This window comes from Mirounga angustirostris, unplaced genomic scaffold (genome assembly GCF_029215605.1).
Source record: "Mirounga angustirostris isolate CCGP_5_RB_7025 unplaced genomic scaffold, mMirAng1.0.hap1 SCAF_1, whole genome shotgun sequence".
In the NCBI taxonomy this organism is placed as follows: domain Eukaryota; kingdom Metazoa; phylum Chordata; class Mammalia; order Carnivora; family Phocidae; genus Mirounga; species Mirounga angustirostris.
This window is the reverse complement of record NW_026991709.1, coordinates 5,800,783-5,824,094: the sequence shown is the minus strand read 5'-3', so window position 1 is coordinate 5,824,094 and position 23,312 is coordinate 5,800,783. Positions and strand designations below refer to the sequence as shown.

At 38.6% G+C, this 23,312-nt stretch overlaps 1 protein-coding gene across 1 annotated transcript in view; it reads right to left on the bottom strand.

The window, feature by feature from the left end:
• Positions 1–23,312, bottom strand: part of DSCAM (DS cell adhesion molecule) — a 957,910-nt gene that overhangs the window by 259,786 nt on the left and 674,812 nt on the right. The window contains exon 10 of the mRNA XM_064577323.1: positions 10,918–11,196. Within this exon, the coding sequence (XP_064433393.1) occupies positions 10,918–11,196 (279 nt within the window). The remainder of the gene's footprint in view (positions 1–10,917; positions 11,197–23,312) is intronic.

The window sequence follows — 23,312 nt, the reverse complement described above, 5'->3', positions numbered from 1 at the left end:
AGGACATAAAGAAGTATGAGAACACTGACCTCCTTTGGAATCACAGAAAATCATCGCATCGGCGGCTTTCTTCTCAGTGATGCAGAGCCAATAATAGGAAGCAAAGGGCATGTGTGTTCTGTCATTAAGTCTAGTGCTTTCCTTCCAAATGTCTTCATTAATGCCAAGGTCACCCGACTGAGCATGACATTAGGGAGATCATCAGTCCACAGTAGTGTAAGCCATGGGGCACACACATAAGAGCTCAGGGTTGTTTGGTTCTTTTTTCTTTTAATTTCCCTTATGATAACAGCTAATGTATTTTAAATTAAGTCTCTATAAATCTTCCCAATGACCCGGGCAATCAAAAACTGTGCGAAGCTCTATAATGATCCTAGGTCATAAGACTGTGATAGAAGGAATGATTAAGAATTGGGCTCCGGGCGCCTGGGTGGCTCAGTTGGTTAAGCGACTGCCTTCGGCTCAGGTCATGATCCTGGAGTCCCGGGATCGAGTCCTGCATCGGGCTCCCTGCTCAGCGGGGAGTCTGCTTCTCCCTCTGACCCTCCCCCCTCTCGTGCTTTCTCTCTCTCAAATAAGTAAATAAAATCTTTAAAAAAAAAAAAGAATTGGGCTCCAAAACTCCATTGCTGTCATGCCCATTTATTCTATACCTCAGCTGAATTATCTCAGCTGTCACCTTCATTTCCTATACACAATTTACCCCCAACTGCTGTGGTTCCTTCAAAAATATATTGTACTTTTTCCCAAGGCCTTCATTCTAATTAATCATCTATGCTTGGATTGCCCCATGGCCTCTTCTATGTAGTGTGTCCTCAATCATGTTCCAAAATCATGTGGATGTGAGTAGCAGGAATGGACAGAGGGACAAGTGTAGAAGGGTGTCATCACCCACTCAGTGGTTATTATGTGCCAGGCACTGGGATAAATACCTCATTTAACCCTCAGAAATTCCTATTAGGTATCATCCCATTTTATGAATAAGAGAATGGAGGTAAACAGAGGCTAAGGAATTTACCCAAGGTCACATGGCTAACAGGTGTCCTTATCATGATAGGACTGAAAGGAAGAAAAGAGAAAAGAAGAGAAGCAGGGAAGAGATCTGGGGAGGCAGGCTTGCAGGCCAGCACGCTTTCCCTTGGCTCTCCTGTCCACACAGCACAGCCCATCACCTGCCTCCAGAATGGTCTTCCTCCCTCCAGGCAATCTGTTCAAAGACATTTGTAGTTCTCCATCACTTCCTCCATCAAGCACATACTTGTTGATAACAACAGGCAGATGGGCAAACTCTGACCATAGCACAGCCTCTATGTCTTGGCTGGTGCTATCCCTCCCTGACCTCAGAACATATATCTGGACACCTGTGTCTCCTCTACTCATTCATGGAGAGTCATCAGAGGGCTCTGCTGCCAGCCAGGTGTCAAGGTCATACCAACGGTCACCTTGTTACCTAATTAAATACTCTCAGCAGCTCCAAGAGGTAAGTCTCACTGTTCCTATTTTACAGATTAGGAAATTGAGGATCAGAGAGATTCAATCATGTTCTCAAAGTCACCTAGAAAATGAACAAGCAGAAATGTGGACCTTGATTTTCTTACTGAGAGACCGAGTGTTGCATTTTTATTCTCTTTCTAAAACCCTACTCACATCAAGGCTGATGCAGCTCACTCCTTCCATGAAGCCTTCTCTGAACATATCAAACACTGGTCTCTCCCTTATTAGAGTTGATTCTGCTCTTGTAATTAATAGTCTGTCACTTGAAGGCTTCCAAACCACCCTCACTGTGACAAGGCAATTTCAAGGTTTCTAAACTCCTCATTCTATTTCTGTTTTTCCCAAACTACATCTCAGACCAAAAACTTTAAAACTTCCAAGAGAAAAACATTTCTTAAGTTAAAGATTTAAATAAATACCTATATAATTATTCTCTAAAGCTGTTTGCTATTTTCATGTGGGTTTTATTTCCCCAACTATACCTTTGCATTTTTTTCATGAACCAAATGACAACTGTGTTCCAAAGTTAATTGGCAAGTCCACAGTTTGCAATATGGAATGCTCTTTCATGAAATGGCAATAAAATGATAAGATTCTTCATCTTACCTAAAACATCCATTTAGCTGATTCAGAATATGATCCAGCCAGAGTGGTGATAAAATTCAACTACTTGACCATTCAAATTAAAAGCTGAAATTTGAGTAGCTGCCTGATTTCTAGCAATCGAAGACAAGAGGCTGCCACTCACAGCAAATATTAGCCATCCACAGAGAAAGTTCCCTGTCCCAACTATTATGTACTAAGGGTGGATGGAGAATGGAGGAGACAATGAGAGGTCCCATGTCCCACTCCAATACCCAGCACAGTCCTTGGCCAGCTACTCCTGGGGAGAACGTCTATCATCAAGGCTTCTCACACATTTTTCTCAAACAGTTGGCCACCAATTCCTGCAAAGTATCTTCTGAATTAACCCTACCTTTGCCATCCCTGCTACCACTACTTTAGCTCCAACCATCACCACTTCTCATGTGGACAACAGAGCCTCCCCTCTGGGCTTCTGGGTTCCTGGTCTCACTTTATTCTGTATGATTTTTTTTTTTCTTTAGATCCCCTTATTCAATTCCTGTGGCCTCCAGACCTCAGGACACAGAACCTTCAAACTGTGAACCAGAGTTAGCTCTGAGTCTTACCCTCTGCCATGTTGGTCTCCAGCCATCCTATTCCACACCAGGGAAATAAGTGCATCTGCTGTCTCAAGCCTCCCCACCACTGTAGGTGACAGACCTTCTTCCAGGAACACATTGCCTTCCTTTCTCTCCTTTGTAACTCCCTGCTGTATTTTCTAATGCCTCAGGATTCCCCACCTCCTCCAGGAACCTGCCTCACCTGTCTCCTAACCTAAATTTGGTAACGTTCCTCTCTTCTTTCATAGTTGCCCTACAGCTTGTCACACCATCCTGTGGGGCTGTCACCTGTCTCTCTCCCACTATATGGGAGCTCTCACTGGGAAGAAATGAGCATTCATCATTCCAGTAACTATTCCAGGGCCTAGCAATTACAAGTATGTGCTAAATACACGGCTGTTTCATGCTGGAATAAGAGAAGGATGACGGAAAGAAGGACAGAAAAAAATTCAGTCATTCGGGAGTGGGCGTAAAAGAATATATTTGTATCTATCCATTGACGCTTCAAAGAGGTATAGCTCAAAATATTTTTTTCTTTTGCTAGCAAGTAAAACAAAAGAATACAGAACTCATCAAACTGAAAATTTTTAAGGAAAAAAAAAAACACAATAAAGATGGCTACTCATAAGGACTTTAAAACAGAAAATGCTTTATCCAAGATATCCTGTAGTCCTTATTTAATTAATCCATTTAGCCATTACCATGCCAACTGAAAGTAAAGAAAACTAAGCTCAAAGCTGATTGATAAGGGTTTATTTAAGGTGTTTGACTTTCTGAAATCAGAACGATGACCTATTATGGTATCTATAAAACATGCACTCCAGACCTGACCCAATTCTAGAATTTAGATGAATGAATCATAAACCCATCCTCATCATAGCTAAGTTAAAGGAACTTGTATACCTATGTGCCTTCCAAATGCTGTTAAATAGAATTAACAAAACACAGGGGCACCTGGGTAGCTCAGTTGGTTAAGCGTCTGCCTTCAGCTCAGGTCATGATCCCAGCATCCTGGGATCGAGCCCCTGTCAGGCTCTCTGCTCAGTGGGGAATCTGCTTCTCCCTCTCCCTCTGCCCCTGCCTGCACTCATGCTCTCTCTCTCTCTCAAATAAATAAATAAAGTCTTTAAAAAAATATTTACTAAAAGCCATGTTGAAGATAGAATATTTTCCACATTTGTTATAAAAGATGATACAGCCTGTGAAGAAGAAAGTGTTTAAATAATAGCCTTTCTTTTTAAATGAGCATTAGAGCCAGAAGGGAAGCTACCATTATTGATTTAAGGCCAGCCACTAACCTGTGACATCTATTCCTTTTCTATAGTCCCTTCCAAAACACCATCCCATTTTTAACAAACTTCCCTTGGTAGGAAAGTTGTTATCTTGCAAAGTAAGTCACTTAATTATTTCATTTTTGAAGAATTTTGACCCTTAGGACGGTTATTTTTTAATATTTTAAAAATTAAAGTACAATTTATATAAAGTAATATACACAGCTTTAAAGTGCATAGTTTGATAGGTTTTGATAAGTGGATACATGCACAAAACCCACAACCCATCAAGATTTAGAATATTTCCATTCAGGAGGGGGGGAAATCGGAGGGGGAGACCAACCATGAGAGACATGGACTCTGAAAAACAAACAGGGTTCTAGAGGGGAGGGGGGTGGGGAGATGGGTAAGCCTGGTGATGGGTATTAAAGAGGGCACGTTCTGCATGGAGCACTGGGTGTTATACACAAACAATGAATCACGGAACACTACATCAAAAACTAATGATGTAATGTATGGTGATTAACATTAACAATTAAAAAATTTTTAAAAAAAGAATATTTCCATTTACCCCAAAAGTTCCCTCCTATCCATTCCCTGTCAGTTCCCAATCCCCTTTTCCAGTGCCAACAATTCTGATTTTTACCTCTGTTGATTAGTTTTCTATCCTGGAATCTCTTATAAATGGATATAAATCGAATATGTGACAAATATGTTATAAATAGAATATATTACTCTGTGTGTGTGTCTGGCTCATATTGTTCTTCAGAGTTGGCTGTGCTTTGTGGTTATCAGTAGTCTGTTCTATTTACATTTAAAGTAACTATTTATAGGGAGGGAAGGACTTGTTCTGGACATTAACAAAATGTTTTCTCTGTCTTATTCTTTTGTTTTTTATTTCCTCTGCCACAGTCTTCCTTGGCGTTTCCTTGTTTTTTAATATTGACATACTTTGACTGCTTTCTCTTTCTCTTTTGTGTGTTGGTATATTTGTTAACATTTTTGTGTACACACCCATGTCATCAGCACATTCGTGCCCTCTACCACAAATGCCATGCCTTCTATTTCTTTTTCTTGTCTAAGCATAAAGGCTATCACCACTAAAACAATACTGATAGAAATGTTGAGAGTAGACATGCTTATGTCTTTCCTAGCCATGAAGGTAAAGAATATAAAACACTATGGATTTTTCATAGGTGCTTTTTAGTCTAGTGAGACAATCACTATTGTTAACTGAGAGTTTTTTTCTTTTTAATCAGGAATGGAGATTGAATTCTAGTAAATTCCTTTCATCTATTTGAATGTGTGATTTTTCTACTTTATTTTGTTAATATGATAAATTCTATTGATTAATTTTGAATATTAAACCAAGCTTTTATTCCCACAATAAAGCCCACTTTGTCATGGTATGTTGTATTTTCTTTATATTGCGAATTTGATATGGTAATATTATGCCAACTATTTTTGCACCTATATTCATGAGCAATAACAGTTTGTTAATTTTTTTATGTGCAATGCCTTTATCAACTTTTTATCTTAAGGTTATTCTGTGTCTAAAAATTTGGGAACTCTTCCCTTTTCCTTGAATATCTGAAGGAGTTTGTATAAGGATGCTATTATTTCTTTCTTAAATTCTTCCGAAAACTTACAAATTAAGTAAGCTGTCTTGGCCTTCAGTTTTTGTGGGAAGGTTTTTGATAATGAATTCAAACCTTATAACAGACATAGGGCTAGTCAAATTTTTTACTTTTTTATCTATTTGGGTAATTTATTTCTTTGAAATCATTGATCATTTGATCTAAATTGTCAAATATATTGGCATAAAATTGTCCAAAACATTTCTTTACTTTTAATTAATGTCTGTAGGAACTATAGTGATGTTTGTCCTTGCATTAGTTTTCTATAGCTGCTGCAATAAATCACAACAAACTCAGTAGCTTTAAATAACAAAACTTACATTCTTATTGCTCAGGTGATCAGAATTCAAGAATGTGCATTCTGTAGTTGTTTGATATAATCTATAAATATCAACTAGATTATATGGGGTGATAGTGTAGCTTAAATCTCTATTCTTACTGATTTTTTCTGTTTATTCTATTAATTATTGAGAAAGGAGTCTTGAAATTCCCAATTGTCATTGTTTATTTGTCTGTTATTCCTTTCAGTTCTATTTTGTAACCATGTGTTTGGATTTCTATTATTAGGTGCATCTGTATTTCAGATTTATATGTCTTGTTGATGAATTAACCATTTTATTATTTTAACATGTCCTTATTTGCTTATAGTAATATTCATTATCTTGAGATTTATTTTATTTAATATTAAATAAATATTTAATTTAAATAAATATAAAATTAAATAAAGCCTGAGATTTATTTTATTTAATATTAATACACCCAATTAAGCTTTTTATGATTGGTGTTTTATACCATTTAATCTTTCAATATTTATGTCTTTATATTTAACATGGGGTAGCATGTACTTGAATCTTGCTTTTTAATTAAGGTTGATAATCTTCGCTTTTTATCAGGATCTTTAGTCCATTTATACCTAATGAAAGTATTGATATAGTTGTATTTAAGTTTTCCATCTATTTTCCATCTCTTCTTTGTATTTTAGCCCTCTTTTCCTGCTTTTTTCCCTAGCTAATTGAGTATATTTTAATGTTCTTTTATCTATTCTGTTGGATTAATATCTATACTCATTTGTTTCATTTTTGATAATTGCTCAAGAGTTTGCATTGGACATATTTAGCTAGCAGCATCTATGTTCAAATAATATTATACCGCTTCATGTATAATGTAGGATAAATTTTACAACAGGAAAATTCCCCTTTCCTTCTTCCTGTTCTTTGTGATATTATTGTATATTTTATTTTTGCATGCTATAAATTATTATGTTTAAACAAAAACATCTAAATATTTTAAAGGAAATGAAAATGATAATAAGGTGAATCTTATCTTTAGTCATAAATTTATCGTATCAAGAGATCTTCATTCCTCTTGTAGATCAATTTACATGGAATTGTTTTCTTTTACCTTCAAGAACATTCTTTAAAATTTACTGTAGTAAAATCTAGCTGGTGATTCTCTAAACCTTTACTTGTCTAAAAATGTATTTATTTCGCCTCCATTTTTGAAGAGTGTATTTTGCTGGTTATAGATCCTAGACTGACAAATGTTCCTCCACCCCCTCCTTTCAGCACTTTAAAGATACTGTTCCACTCTGTTCTGGCTTGAGTTGTTTCTGATGAGTAGCCTAAAGTTTTCCTACTTGGTCCTCTTGATGTAACAAGTCAAATTTCTCTGGTTACTTTTAATATTTTGTTATTAGTTTTTAACAATTCAATTAGAATGTGCCATGGCATGGTTTTTCTTTGTCCTTATTTTTTGAGGGTTTCATTGGTCATTTTGATATGTAGATTTATATTTTCCTTCATATTTGGAAAATTTCCAATCATTATTATTCAAATATATTTTTCCCTCCCCCTCTTTCTGAGACTCTAACTATGTATATGCTGGAGTTCGACATTTTCCCAAGTTCAGTGAGGCACTGTTTACTGTTTTTCCCTTTTACCTCTCCATGAAAATATCTGAATAATCCTGTAATTATGCCTCTTTATCTGTGGCACATGTTTCTTTCCTCTCTGACTCATTCCCATCAGCATGTAAGCTTCTCTTGTCCCATGTCCCATGTTCTCTTCAACTTCCTCTCCATTTTTCTGCCTCCCATCATAGCAATGTTTCTGAAAATAATCATACATATTTTCTTGAATTCCCACACATTTATTCACCTCCCTTTCCATTCACTAGCCCTACTAATCAGACATTCACTGCAACCACAGAACTCTTCACGGTCATAAACAATGTCCATCTCCCTAAACCCAATGACCAATTCTTGGATTTCCTTTTTCTATTTCCAGTGAGATTTTATATACAGTATTACCTGCATTTCTTGATATATTTCCTAATTTGCATCCAGGACCCCACAGTCTGCTGGACTTCCTCTTACTTCACTGGCTTCTCCTTTTCCCTCTCTGTTTCCTTTGCTGATTCCTGGAACCTCAAATCCTGGAATGCCTTGGGTCTGGACCCTCTTGTTCCTCCCTCATCATTGTTTCCTATGTCACACTGCCACTCTTTGTTTCTTCTCCACTTTTGTTAAAGACTTCTATTTACCTTATTAAGCAACATGTGCTTCCTCTCATTGGCAACATTCACTTTATAAACATGTTTTGTTTGCTTTGCCTCCAAAAGATATTGCAAATTCAACTCCTACTCATTACTTTAACCATTGCCACCTTCATTCAGGGCACTTTTAATCTCACCTGAACTTCCAAAATAGACTCTTAATGACTATCCTTGCTTTCTGGACCAGTCCATTCTTCAAACAACTGCTAGTGTTATAATTAAAAAGATAAATCAGGCCATGTCACTGACCTGGTTAAAGTCACTAATGACATCTCTTCACATTTAGAAAAAAGTCCAGGCTTCTAAAATAGCTGCATATTCAAATTACCCAGAGTTCTAGGACTTGACTTTGCTATATACTAAGTCAACTTGGGGATTTTACAAATTACTGATGCCTGGGCCCCACCTCCAAAGATGGCTATTTAATTAGTATGGGCTGCAACCTAGACATTAAGAATTTTAAAGCTTCCCATGTAATTCTAATGTGTGACAAAATTTGAGAACCACCAATAGGTGATTTTTTGGGGGGGAGAAGAAAGTAATACCCCGGCGATCTGAAAGATGGATCTACTCCCACAGATTATGTTTTAATTGTTCTCAGCTAGGGCCAGAAAATAGTTACCAGTGTTTTCTTAAATCTGTTAAGGTGTCTAGATTGAGGATTACTGTCCCACATCATCTTGTCCTTGACTACTTCTCCAACCACTGACTTGCTTGTGAAGCACATTCCCTTTCTCAGAATTATCTTATCTCATTGGTGATTTGATGTTAATTTCACAGACGTTTATTTGACATATTTGAAGAAAAACCACATGGAGCCACTAATCAGATTGTGATCAACCACATCATCTCAGATGGCTAGGCTCAACTTCAGTTCATCTGACCTTTGCCCTTGGTCAAAAAAATCCTGTTACCTCCCCTGCAAGGGCAAGTGATACAAACAGCATGCATGCACACTTTTGTCTAACATTCTGTTCTCTGACTTGCATCTTTCAGAGCAGATTATTCAGGAGACAGGCTGATGTACTGCTTTGCCCTTCACAAATAATAGTAAGAGTCAGTTCCTCGTGTAAGAAAACATTTGGGAAATGGATACCACATTGGCTTCCATTTTTATTTATCTTCAAAAAATGAGAAATAAATTCATGTGTTCCTATTCTTATACTCAAAAGCACAAGGTAGAAAGAGAAAAAACTGTCACTTGTATTTTTAGTTCGTATGTGACTGAAAATATATTTTCTTACTCAGGGAAAATCTTTTTTTACAAATATAAATTTGGTTTCTTCATATAAACTCTAAGTAGCTTCAGTCTCTTTTGTTGGGAAGTACATAGAAAGTACATTACTCTTCAGCCAGAAAGGAAGGAAAGATGTCATGAGGACAAGGTCCAAAGACTAAGGAAGGACATAGGAATCTTTTGCTCAAGAAAGAATCTGCTCAGATCTGTCAACTATCTGGAAAATAATGGAAATCAACCTCTCCCAACAATTACTCTGAGAACCCAATATTTGGAGATTTTAAAATGCAAATAATCAACATTAAGCTAAGTCTCTAATTTCATATAGTTACTTTTGCAATGCAGGTAAGAACTATACTAGGACATGAATGCATAAAGCTCTTGGGGAATCATAAACTCACATGTCTGTGCCCAACAGACTTTACAGAATCCTAGCTGCTCATTTTGCAGATGAGGAGTAGAGCCTTCATGGGAATTTGGTGACTAGAATACAGATTTGAAACAAGACAAATGCTTACATTTTAGATGCATTGAGTCCCCTGCCAATATTTTCTACAAGCTAGATCACTCTATTAAAATTTCTAAATACATATAATCCCACTTCGTTTAATTTAATAAATGCTATTATAGCTTCCTAAATTAATGAGAGGTCTAATGCTAAACAGAAGGGAGGAGCAAAACGTATTTCTAAACTGAAACTACACATTTCTAAAACTAAAACAAAAAAAAAATACAAGAAGCTACTATTTGCTATGTGTCAACTGTACTTCACTAAAACAAATAATAAAAAATAAGAAATGACTATTTTATGAATCTTTAGGAAAAGTGTGATCTGACAAAAAATATTTGACATTTTTAAAGCCATCATTCTAAAAAATAATATTGTATTTTTCTCGGGTTTGTTTCTTTTACTAACCAGACTCATGCTGTATGTATTGTTCTTTGATGTGCTTGTTGGAGATGTTCTGAGCCTAGCACACTCCTTTTACCCATTATATACTCCACAGAATTACTGTTACTGTTTGGGTTGCTTCCTTCTGCTGTTATAATTATGCTCACTTCTGTGCACAAACTTGAGTACAGGGTGTCATATGCAACTGATGAATCACTGGACTCTACCTCTGAAACTAAGAATACACTATATGTTAATTAACTGAATTTTAAAAAAGGAACCCCTCCCCCAAATAATAATATTATAAATAGTGCTATATAGAGTAAATACAATACAGCAGGAGCTCATGGGCTTTTGTGGCCAATGTAGGAAAAGCCTAGTTCATTCATTAAACCCTACTCCCACCTCTTTCTACACACCTTTCTTAGCTGCTAATTATTTGGAGTTTCATATTTTAGGTAAATAAAACCTTGGTTTGGTGTTAGTGGAGTTTGTGGTTGGTTTCTATAGTTGTGGGTTTTATTTTAATGGAATCACAGCAAATTCTATGAATTCTAATTCTTTTCATATTATTTCAAGCGAACACTCTCTGTGAGCACTGTTGAATCTGACTGCATCGATGCTGAGCATCTTATGTCCCTGTCTTTACCTCTCACAATCAGCTGGCTTTGGTGCTCCACTGCTGCGGCCTCATTCCGGGCGATGCAGGTGTAATTCCCATTGTGCATGAGGGAGAGATTGGAAATCCGTAAGGAGCTCGTGAAGTCAATGTTGTCGATGGTCACCCCGAGGCTCGCTGGGATTGGCCGGCCGTCCTTCTGCCAAGTGATCGTGATGGGCAAGTCCCCTGAGACCACAACACATGGGATAAAGACCCGCTGTCCAATGGAGAATCTTGGAAACTCAAAAGGTTGAATAAAAGGTGGAACTGCAAGAAAGAAGAGAAGACGTAAGAGAGGAAAGATGGTAACAAACTGTGCACATGATCTCCATTCTCTTTTCCTTCCCAACCCTCTTGTGTGACATTGAAAGAGGACTAGTCACTGCTCCAGCATGTAAATACATGAACTAGGAGAAGAGTTGAAATTGTGCTATCCTGCTCTTGAGTTTTCTCATCGTTCTAAATGAAAATCATGGCTTAATTTGTACCTCGGCAAACATACTTAATTTATTTCGATAGACTTTTTAGAAAATAATCATTTTTGAACAAAAATATTTCTGACTCTGCGCTCTTCATGTAAATACTGTGAAAGAGGCATTTGGGTTTGGTTTTCCCTTAGAAGCTTTTGAAAATGATGTGTACAAGAAAAGATTTCTTTCCTGCTTCGCTAATACTAGCACAATCATTACCATTCCCCCTTTAATGCATTCCATGCCTTGTTAGTAGGTGTACTTTAAGCCTGTTCAAGAAGAGATTCTAATTTCATTGTTAAACGTTTTTTTAGGACTAACGTCCAACAAATAGCAAATGTTAATGAAAGAGACTTATTTTATGTTAGGATAATCACATCTTTACTCTGTACTCAATTTTCCACACTCACGTGCGTGACCTTAAATGATGAACTGATCTGTGGCCAGTTTTCTGAGTTGTTCTGTGTTGCTAATGAGGACAAGTTTACAGCCTTCAACCTGGCCAGCCATGGACATAGCCAAGCTCACTCTGGAAAGCTCTTTTCTGATTTAACTTCCCTGAGAAGCCCCTCTTTACCTTCTCGCCTCAGACCCACTCTTCCTCAGGAACTTCCTGGATGGTCTCACAGGATTTCAGAGTCATAAAATGCTTAAAATGGAGCCAGAGAAGCCAACTTTGAATCCTACCTTGGGTACTTAATGGGTTGTGGAGTCATGAGCAAGTGATCAATATGTTCTTCCTATCAGCCCTATGGGGTTGTTATGCATAGTCTCCCTTTGTAGATGGGGAAACTGATTCTGAAAGATATGATTTTGCCCTTGGCCACAAAACTAGTTCACTAAAGAGTGAGAGCTCAGACCTTACCAATTTTATTTCAGAAACTTAGAAATATGCAAGGTTGTCACTGAGATTATTAAGTATGCAATAACTTAATATGAACCAGTTATTATACCAGATGATTTCATAGAATGAAATTATTAAATAGCAGTATATCTGCAGAATTTGTTCACTAATCAATTATAGGTACATTTCAATTATCAGCTTGGCAGAGATGGAAGAGCTCAATCTGGGAAACATCTGAATGGAAACCATTCACTGGACTCCTGATATGTGCTGGGCACACAGTGATGAACATAATACACCAGACTCTGTCTGGTGGAGCTTTCATATGTAGTCACAGGCAGCAGAGGTCAACAGAGCAGAGCTGTGGCTATTCTGCTGTTTAATATTATTATTACTACTACAATATGCTTTCAAAAGCATTTGGGAGTGAGACTGCAGAACTACAAATACAGCCAGAGTTGAAGGACTAGGGAATGGATGGCTCAAGGTAGGTCTTACCAGAGAAACAAACAAACAAAAACAGCTTAAGGTGCCAGTGCATTTAATGTCAAAAATGCTGACAGTGGATAGTTTGCTGATTCTCATGGACAGTTAGAGCTTTGAATCTGCAGTGAGCCGATCTGACACTAGGAGAAAACGATCTCAGGATGAGGTTCTACCTGGGGCTGGTAGAAAAGATCAGGTTGGATTAGGCTATGATTATTCACAATTGATATTAGGCAGGAAGAGTGCCAACTTGTAGCAAAGGTACTTTATTTCTCTAAATGTTGCCCCAAGTGGCATAAATATTTACTATTGGTGTACATATTATTAATGCTTAATAAACTACCATTTTTAAAATAAGTAACTACATTTCCTCTTGTTTGGTTTCTTATATGTTGAAACTTGGTTGTCAGTCTACTCAGACAAACGTAGGCTCTCACTGGCTTGGTGCTTGTTATCTGAATTGTAGATCATTTTTGTTTTTAGTTTTTAGCACCCCTCTGTGTCTCTTTTTCCTTATTTGTAGAAGAAAGGGGTTGCTGTGAGGCATGAATGAGTAAGCAGGGGGTTCACAAACTTCCAAGGACACCTGAATCCATTGCTTAGTGCTGGTTCTATTTTATAAGCCTTAAAGGAGAGGAAAAAACAAAATAGTCAAGTTGAAAAATCACTTGGCAAGGGAAAGGACTCCATTTCTACCAGTGATAGTAGGGAGAAGAAAAGTATAAGGATTTACTTTCTATTCCCCAGATCAAGAAAGAAAGGTAAGACATATCATATTCTCAATCTATTTAATAAGAGCACAGTATGTAGGATGTAGACCATCAGTGATTATTAAATATAAGAATGTCTACTTCTGAGAGCAAAAGAAAGTTCTAGAATAGAGAAAGAGCAGATGCATGTTATTTTCAAGAATAGAGGCAAGTAGTTACTGAGGAATCATTTATTTATTTGTTTGTTTGTTTAAAGAGAGAGTGCACACGAATTGGGGGGAGGAGCAGAGAGAGAGAGAGGGAGGGAGGATCTTAAGCAGGCTCCACACTCAGTGTGGAGCCAACCACGGGGCTCAATCTCATGACCCTGAGATCATGACCTGACCCAAAATCAAGAGTCGGATGCTTAACTGACTGAGCCACCCAGGCTCCCCAAGAAGAATCATGATTTAAAAAGAAAACAAAAACAAATTTTACCATTTCAAAACTTCTGGAATTCATTGGTTTATAGAATTGTAAGGGATATAATTATAGTCCCAGGAGTAAAGTTCAGGAACTTGAACCACAGAGCGACACTCCTGATGACCCATGCCCAAAGACCTGCACCTCCAACGCAGTGAAAACAAGCACCAGGAAGCCCATGTGCTCACTCTCACCTGTGTTGCTCAAAGGAGAATCCCCTCCTTTCAACACTGTGTTTTAAACTATCACAACACTCAGCTATCTCATTCTTAGCCTAAACCCAATGCTGAGAATGCAGACATACTCATGTGGGCTCAGTGAGAAGGCACAGTTGGCAAACAAGGGGGCAAACACAGAGTAGACACAAGAACACAACATGCACAGCAGCTGGGGGATACTGCTCTTAGTTGCCAGTGTGTTCACAATTAATACACAATCACAGTACGTAATTAAAGTAAGTACCTAGTTACATACTCCAAATCATAAGTTAATGTATTAAATGGATATCAAAAATTAAATATATATCAACAATATTTTAAAATACAGACAGCCAAGGGGCACCTGGGTGGCTCAGTCAGTTAAGCATCTGCCTTTGGCTCAGGTCATGATCCCAGGGTCCTGGGATCGAGCCACGTGTTGGGTTCCCTGCTTAATGGGGCTCCTGCTTCTCCATCTGCTGCTCCCCCTGCTTGTGCTCTTTCTTTCTCTCTCTTAAATACATACATACATACATACATACATACATACATACAATCTTTTTTAAAAAGTTAATAAAAGAAAATACAGCCAGCCAAGGATGTTGTGCCCAGGAAAACTATAATTCAAAAATTGAGAAGAGACAGACTTTCCCAGATAAACATAACAGAGGGAGTTCACCACTGGGGCTGGCCTACAAGAGATGCTAAAGGAATTACTTCAAGTTGAAATGAAAGGACACTAGGCTATAACACAAAGCCATGTGAAAGTATGCGGTTCTCTGGTAAAAGTAAATACATGGGCAAATACAGAATACTGTATTATTGCAATTTTCATGTGTAAACCCACTTTTAATTCTTGTATAGAATTTAAAAGACAAAAGCATAAAAACTGTGAAACTTAATGGCTATACAACATGCAGAAATGCAGGGTTCGATCCCGGGACCCCGGGATTATGACCTGAGCTGAAGGCAGACGTTTAACCGACTGAACCACCCAGGTGCCCCTTAAATTTTCTTAAAGGGCCCCAAATCTTATATTTTACATTCATAAGTTATAAAATTGAAGGCAAAAAGTAAACCAAGTGATTCAAAAATGTTTGTAATGACTTGGTAAAGCCAAATAACCTGTTTGAGACACATTGCCTGCTTTATCTGGTTCATTAGTTCACCTCTTTAGGTAAATCATCTGAATCTTGTTGACAATGAAAGCTTGTGATATCACAGGAGCAGAGATCTGGAATGTGACTTACACCAAGTTGGGACATAACCTTCCTACAAGAAGCATGTAAATACCTGCTAAATGTCACTAATTACAAGGTTTGTTGATACCATCCTCTGTGCTGGTGGGGCTCATCTCTCTCAGGCAGTTGGGAGCTATCCAATGCAGCCAAATGTTAGTTTCGACTCTTTCTCTTTCTAAACCCTTAACAAGAATGTTGAGTCAGTCTAAGACATTTCTATGTCTTGTCCCTCAAGAATTAATTGTATATTCTTCCTCACAGGGGAAAAAATGAGCTTTTATTTTCTTCCTAGAGAGAAGTATGACATAGTAAAAGAAACATGGGCTGGGTGTCAGCCAAACTTGGGTAATTTGCAGTGTCTTCTTGGTCCACTTTCTCTAAGTTGATTCGGTTTCTTCATGCATAAAGTGATAACACAATTCATGCGTGTTGGTGAGGGCTTCATGTAACACGCGGGCATAGGGCCCGAGGGTGCACGGAAACTGCTCAGTTTGCATTGCTCTCTTTCCTTTTCCTACCATTTTTTTTTGTCCCAGAGCCCACAGTTCACTGGGAAAATTCAAATACATCACACGGATGTTGAGACACACAGGGGCTGTTTGCACTGCCATATACAATCTCATTAACTCCACATTCGCCATCTCTTCTCTAGTGGTACTTTAATGCCCTGGTCCTCCGTACAGTCCTCAGGTTGAGAGCTCCTGGTCGCAGACTGCTCAAAGCACCTGCTTTAAGCCAGTGTTCTGGGTTACAGCAATGGATATTCTCATCTTCCCAGCTCCTTTTTCCCATTCCATCCAACAAGCTCTCTCTTCTTACCCTTCAAGAAATTTTCTTGTTTTATATCTTGCCAGCTTCATGAAGTCTCCAAAAATTGAGTCTGTGAATCCTGCCCACTATGGGAATGCAAATCCCATGGCTGATCTCTGAAAGTTCAGTACCAATTACACACACATCTTTGGTGCCTGTACTCCCACTAGATATGCCCAGGACCAGCAGAGACCTCCAGCCCCATACCGTCCCCTGAAATGAGACTTGTGGCTCTAAAACCACAAGGCTGATGAGTGTGTGTGACTTGTGAGTTGAGCATATCACTCAGTTGTCTCTCCACCCATAAGACCGGTTGTTTGTCGCATTCTGCTACTCATAACATGCTGTAGATTCCAAAATTGTGGATTACTAGCGCTATGCCATATAGTTCTCTACTCTGTTCGTACAACATGATTAAACTCTTCCTCTACCCACTCTAAGGGCCTGCTGTTGAAGATTCTACAGTGGAAAGTATCACAGGATGGCGCATGAGCATAATGTGACTATAGCAGTCTGTGCACATGCCCGTTTCCTTAAGTAGACTTATCTATATAGAATTAGAATCAGGTTTTTCAATTATTAGCATGGTAAATATAATTCGAATTATTTCTAAGTTAATTAAATAAACCAGTAATATATTCTTAGGAATAATAAATGTCAACATCTCTCCTTCTTATGGGTGTTTATAACACACAGATAAGTGTTTTATAAGACTTTATGAGTTTATAGATTCCGTGGAAAAAGGAGGGTGGGTGCCTCATTCATATGAAAAATTCATAAAACAAACTACAAAGGAGGTTAAAAACCTTAAATAAGTAGTTCAGCAATTCGTGGTAGGCCGTGTGCCCCCTACTGGTCTTACACTTGTGGAAACCTCATTCCCAGGCGCCCTGTCCTGGCCTTGCTTCCTCCCAGTTTCCCTGATGACCTCATCTACCCCTCCACTCCAGATGTCAGCTCCATGCCTCTGATTCCCCAATCTACATTTTCAACCAAAAACTCCTTCTCAAACTTCATGCCTGCTCATTTAGTTGTCTGCTACTATCTTCATCTTGATGTCCCGGGAGCATCTCAAGTCCCAAACCAAATGTATCAGGTTTCCCCTTAACCCAAGTTTCATCTTCCATGCTCTCTTCCTGTCAAAAAACCTCCTGGTTACAAGAAGGTCAGAATAATAAAAGCCTTCCTAGTTGTGCATTTCTCTTTTCTCCAGCCACTATCAGTGGGCTGCTGTGTCTCTACTTCATTCCCCAATATCTCCTGATCTGGCTCCTTTTTTTCCAAACACACAACCATCACCATCACCTTTTATTAAAACTTTTTCAATTGTGCCCTAATTGGGCTCCCTGATTTTTTAGTCTTTTTTTTTTAATCTTTCTGCATTGCAATCCATCTTATATACTTCAGCCAGATTAATGTCCTAAAACACAGTTATGAGCATGTCCCTCTGCTCACATCCCTCTGCCTCAATTATTTCACTGCTTTCAGGATCAAGTAGAAGGTAACAAACTAACAAACATTACAAGATATGATGCCTATCTCTGTGCTGACTCATCCTGCTTGCCTCCACTGGGGATTCTTTGTTTCAGCCTTATTGACTCTGAATGCAAGGAACTATACCCTTCCCCTATTTCTGCCCCCTGCCCTACCTGGACCCCATTCCCACCCCTACCATCTTATGGTGTGAACACTCAACTCAGTTGTTAGCTACTTTGGAGAACTTTTCAGGCTCCGGATCCCCTTTGAGACCTCAACTCAGTTTCTCTTGGAATCTTTCTGGACTCCAGACTTCCCATCCTACCTCACCACCAGAACTGGCTAGATGTCATCTTCTCTACTTCTAAAAGGTCTCATGCATACGTATTTCTTTGATGGTGTTATGTGGGAATCAGTGCTTTTCTTATTTGTCCATCTATTGCTCTTCCACAGCAAGCTGAAATATTTCTCACCCTGTGCTGCTTCCTTTCCAAGACATCTGTTACCCACTGCTGTGCCGTAGTTATTTGTCTGTAGGTCCTGCCACTGACTCTAGTGCATTAACAGTAAATGCATAGATATTACCTGAATAAATTAAAGAAATCACAGGAATCAAAGAACTAAAGAGGTTCTCTGGCTTACAAATTGTTTTGATGACAAAAGTCTAGTTCAATTAGGCTAACATACACTGTGATCCTTTTCATTTCTTTTTTTTTTTTTAAAGATTTTATTTATTCATTTGAGAGAGAATGAGATAGAGAGAGCATGAGAGGGGGGAGGGTCAGAGGGAAAAGTAGACTCCCTGCTGAGCAGGGAGCCCGATGTGGGACTCAATCCTGGGACTCCAGGATCATGACCTGAGCCGAAGGCAGTCGCTTAACCAACTGAGCCACCCAGGCGCCCTCATTTCTCTTTTTTAAAAAGGTTTCATTTATTGGAGAGGGAGAGCAAGAGAGAGAGCATGGGGGGGCAGGAGCAGAGGGAGAGGAAGAAGCAGGCTCCCCGCTGAGCAGGGAGCCTGGATGCGGGGCTCCATCCCAGAACACCAGATCATGACCTGAGCTGAAGGCAGACGTTCAACTGACTCAGACACCAGCCGCTTCCCCCTTTTTGTTTCTTATTTGAAATATTGGACTAATGTCATTATAGAAAGTAGAATCAATTTAGGGAAAAGATATTTTTTAGGAAAAGTGTTTAAGATGCATATCTCTAGCTGTTTGGCCTCTATGTAAGTGGTAGGAATTAATGCCCAGATTCCTTTTCAAGAAAGGATGTGTGGCCCAGATTCTGGGAGTGATGTCAGGTAACACCCTTCAGTTATCAGCCACTCTGAAGACTGTTCCTGCTGCAGAGATCCACCTTACAAAGGACAGGCTCTTTCTGGGGTGGCCTACATCCTATGACTGACTGAGGAGGGTAATTCTGCCCAAACTCACAACAGCGCTGAAGGACTCTTCCTTCTCCAGAGCTCCCAGCAGGGATGCTAAGGCTGTGTCAGCCTGCACCCCAGCTCACCTCCTCCCTGTGCCCAGTCCTTCTGTGGATTGTTGGGCTACTCCTTGATAAACACCCAACACACTAAACTCTCTCTCAGAGACTGCTTCCTGGAGAACCAAACCTGCAATAGTTTGCTTCACCTAAAGTGGAAATTGATCTACTGTCAATAACAAAACCAAATCTTTTTGTAACACTGCCCATCTATACTCCATCCATCCATCCGTGTTGTTTTTATTCATTTCAAATTGTGACTAGAGAATAACCATCATGTGTGCTGGGTTCTCTTTTAATAAGACCCCCCTGTATTTGATTGACAGTATCTTCCTAGTCTCCTGCAGAACAGAAACATTCTGTCATTGATAGAAGCAAGGGAAAAATAGTTTGGAAGTGTAATTTTAATTACTGGGGTGCCTGGGTGGCTCAGTCAGTGAAGCATCTGACTCTCGGTTTCAGCTCAGGTCATGATTTCAGGGTCGTGAGAATGAGCTCCGCATTGGTCTCCATGCTCAGTGGGGAGTCTATTTCTCTCTGTTTCTCTCCCCCTCTGCCTCTGTCCCTCCCCACTCATGCTCTCTCTCTCTCAAATAAATAAATAAATCTCAGAAAAAAAGATTACTACTTATTACCTAAAAAAAGGTCTGTGTTTATTTGTTGGTTGGTTGGTTGGTTTGTACTCAGTAAGGTGTCCCAAATTCAGCCAGTGTCCAGTACTGAAATTTTGTCTTTCATATGGCGTTATGCATATTCATAAGCTCACTAATATATGTCAACAGAACTAAAGAGAGTAAGAATTTAGTGCTAATATTGGAATCAGAGCTCAAGAACTCCCTAAAGGCTCAATTCAGAAATACAAGAGAGCATGGCAAATATCAATCAGAACACACATATGTATGGGTGCCCAGCAATATACACACCCTGCATGCACCAGATAAAGGGTTCCTAGCAGGTGAAGACTAAAGCATAAGACCCCTAAGCTGAATACCAACCAAACAGAGTAGTTCCATTGACATAAAAATAGTGTAACTTTGGAATAAATCAGAGACAAGGGCAACTAACTCTTCTACAATGATTTTTCTAAACAAAGTATTTTGGACTTTCAGATTGTGAGAACCATAGAGCCATAAATATGACAACATAAGCAGATAGATAAGAAAAATAACTTTCCCCCCAACATTGTTAAAAATTATCAGTTAAGCCCATGGGAGAAAATACAATTAGAGGGTTTTAGGAAGAAAAAAAATTCCTTAAGGCATAATGTAGAATTATAATGAAGAGAAACAGGAACTATTGTTCCCATCAGCTGGAAAGTTACAAATTGCACATAAAGAAGAGGAAAGACAAATTGCTTGGAATTTGGGGAGGTAAAAACACTAAAACTAACTCTGAGAAGGATGACAGTATCTCCTTCCAAATCACTTTCAAGAACAGGTCACGTCTGCTCTTTTCCACCAATGGCTGTAGCCGGCTGTGGTGGAAGGATCTGGGTGGTTTCCAGGAGAGATTCTAGTCCCTAGTCATGAGAGATGTTTCTTCATGGAGGTGTTTCATGGCCATAGCCATATCATGCGGAAATAAATAGTTTCTTTAACACTGAAAAATGATGAATAACTTGAGAATTCATGAGAATTTCTGTAATTAATAATTAGAGTCACCTCGGACTTAGGAGGAAACCAGGTTACTTTTCCCCCGGTTGAGGGCAGTAACGTGTTTACAAAGAACACTTGGTAATAAAATTGAGTAGTTTTCTGATGAACCCAAACTAACTTGCATCTCTAATATTTAAAGAAAAGCTATTTGAGTCATCATGGCATCAAGAAAATGAAACCTACTAAGTCAGAGAGGGAGACAAACCATGAGAGACTCTTAACTCTAGGGAACAATCTGAGGGTTGCTGGAGGGGAGGTGGGGGGGATGGGGTAACTGGGTGATGGGCATTGAGGAGGGCATGTGATGTAATGAGCACGGGGTGTCATATATAAGACTGATGTATCACTGACCTCTACCTCTGAAACTAATGATACACTATATGTTAACTAATTGAATTTAAATAAAATAAGTTTAGAAAAAAAGAAAATGAAACCTAGCTCGTGTTTTACTAATCCAGGTGGAGAAAAGACTCATCCAGATGGGTTGCAATTATTTTACTTGTGTTTATATAGATGGCAGCAAAGCCAGGTGACTCTAACCAGAGAGGATGACAGCAAGGCTACATGACAGGGATAGGCAAGATTCATAAAAGCACTGGCATTCATTTTGAAACTTAGCCCCCTTTCCCAAGCAGCTTTTTTACAAGGGTTGTCAGTAATAACAGGTTATTTACTTGGGGAAATAGCCAACTTTAGAAGCTTGGGGAGCCCCATCCGCATCAGGCTCCACACTGGGTGTGCAGCCTGCTTGGGATTCTCTCTCCCTCCCTCTAAACAAAATGCTGAAATATGTCAGAGTGAAACAAGGGGATAAAAAGGTAGTTACACTATTTCAATGAAGCTCTAAGTCAATCCAATTACTTTGATAAATTTCAGGGCACTGAATTAGTGATATAATGAAGGAGCAGTATTGTTAAATGCCTGGAAATAGACAAATAGCATACTTGTCCCTCTGTATTCCATCCACACAACAGTCACATCAGCATAAATTTTCAACACTCTCCAGGCAATTAGGACAGCTGTGTGTCAGTGGACCACTCTCTGCAACTTTGTTTCAATGTCTTCATGGTGAGAACTCAGCCTAGGTGGGTTTCAGCAGTAACAGGTTCTGAGTCTTTGAGTGAATGATACAGAGTGAAATCCTCCAGGTATTGTCATCACTCCTAGACAACGTGAAAAATGCAAGTCTGAAGAACCAAGGTATTTTGTTCCCATGCCTAGATTAATACACTTAACAAGCAACTAATTCTTTCTTGAATAAATTAACAAACTCTGTGACTGAATTGAATAATTAGGACAAAGAACTTCATGTGTGTGAAACTATGATTGCAGCATATATATGACCATTTAATATAAACAGATCATATTGTAAATCTAACTACTGGTACTTGAGTGAGCCTATCTGGTACAGAGTAAAGGCAGAGAACAGGAAATAGTAAATAGAAAATACGGGACTATTGATAGAACTAAAATCTAAAATAACTTTGATATAAGATTAAACACATAGGTGTTAAATATATGTCAAAAGTCACACACACACACACACACACCATTAAAAATTGGATCCATGCAACATCATAAAACAAAAGGCTACAGAAAAGCAGGAGTTGAAGAAATGGGGAAAAAAATCTACCAGGAAAATGTGAAACAAAGAAGGCAAAAAGAATAACTTTTCCATCATATAATTCAAGACAAAAAATCAGAGATTATGGCAGAAAATATGTAAATCAACAACTACATTTAGTAATATTAACACCTGTTTGATAATGGATCAATAAAGGGAATAAAAAAAACAAACCTAGAGATGAGACCTAACACAATTATTAAATTTAATCGAACACATACAGACAGATTTATGTGCAACCAATATAAGAAAAAAAGCATTTTTTTAAATAGATAAAACATCCATAGAGAAAGCTTCAGTACATTTCACGGAACTAGAATCATCTCTGAAGACACCACTGTAGTATCTTGGTGGATGAAGAAGAGTGGGAAGTATGGGTCATTTAATAAATGATATTAGGAAGACTGGCTCACTATATAAAGAAGAAATTGATGCCTACTTCTACTGTATCTACAATCCTCAATGTGGATGGAAGACCTAAATGTGGACAGTGGAAATATAAACACAGAGTGAATACAGAAAATAATGTAGAAATAGATCTTCCAGGAGCTCAGAGACTTCTTAATCAAGATCCCATGGAAGACAATCAAAGGTAAAGCTAAGAGACCAGAGACTGTCTTGACAAAGATATTCACGACAATATCTATGTAATAAGAGATTCTGTTCACACGAAGGAACCAAATCAAAGCAGGAAGAATGATGGCAGAGTGGGCAAAGGAAATTCATAGATAGGATACCCAAGTATCTAATAAGAATATGAAGAGGGTCATGCTCAACCTCAGTAGTAATGGAAGAAAAGCAAATTAAAATAAAATCTACACTCTTTAGATTTGCAATACTTAGAAAGGCAGATGATATCAAGGGCTGACAGAGATATGGGGAAATGTGACCTCTCCTGGGTGGCTGGTGGCAGCATAAAC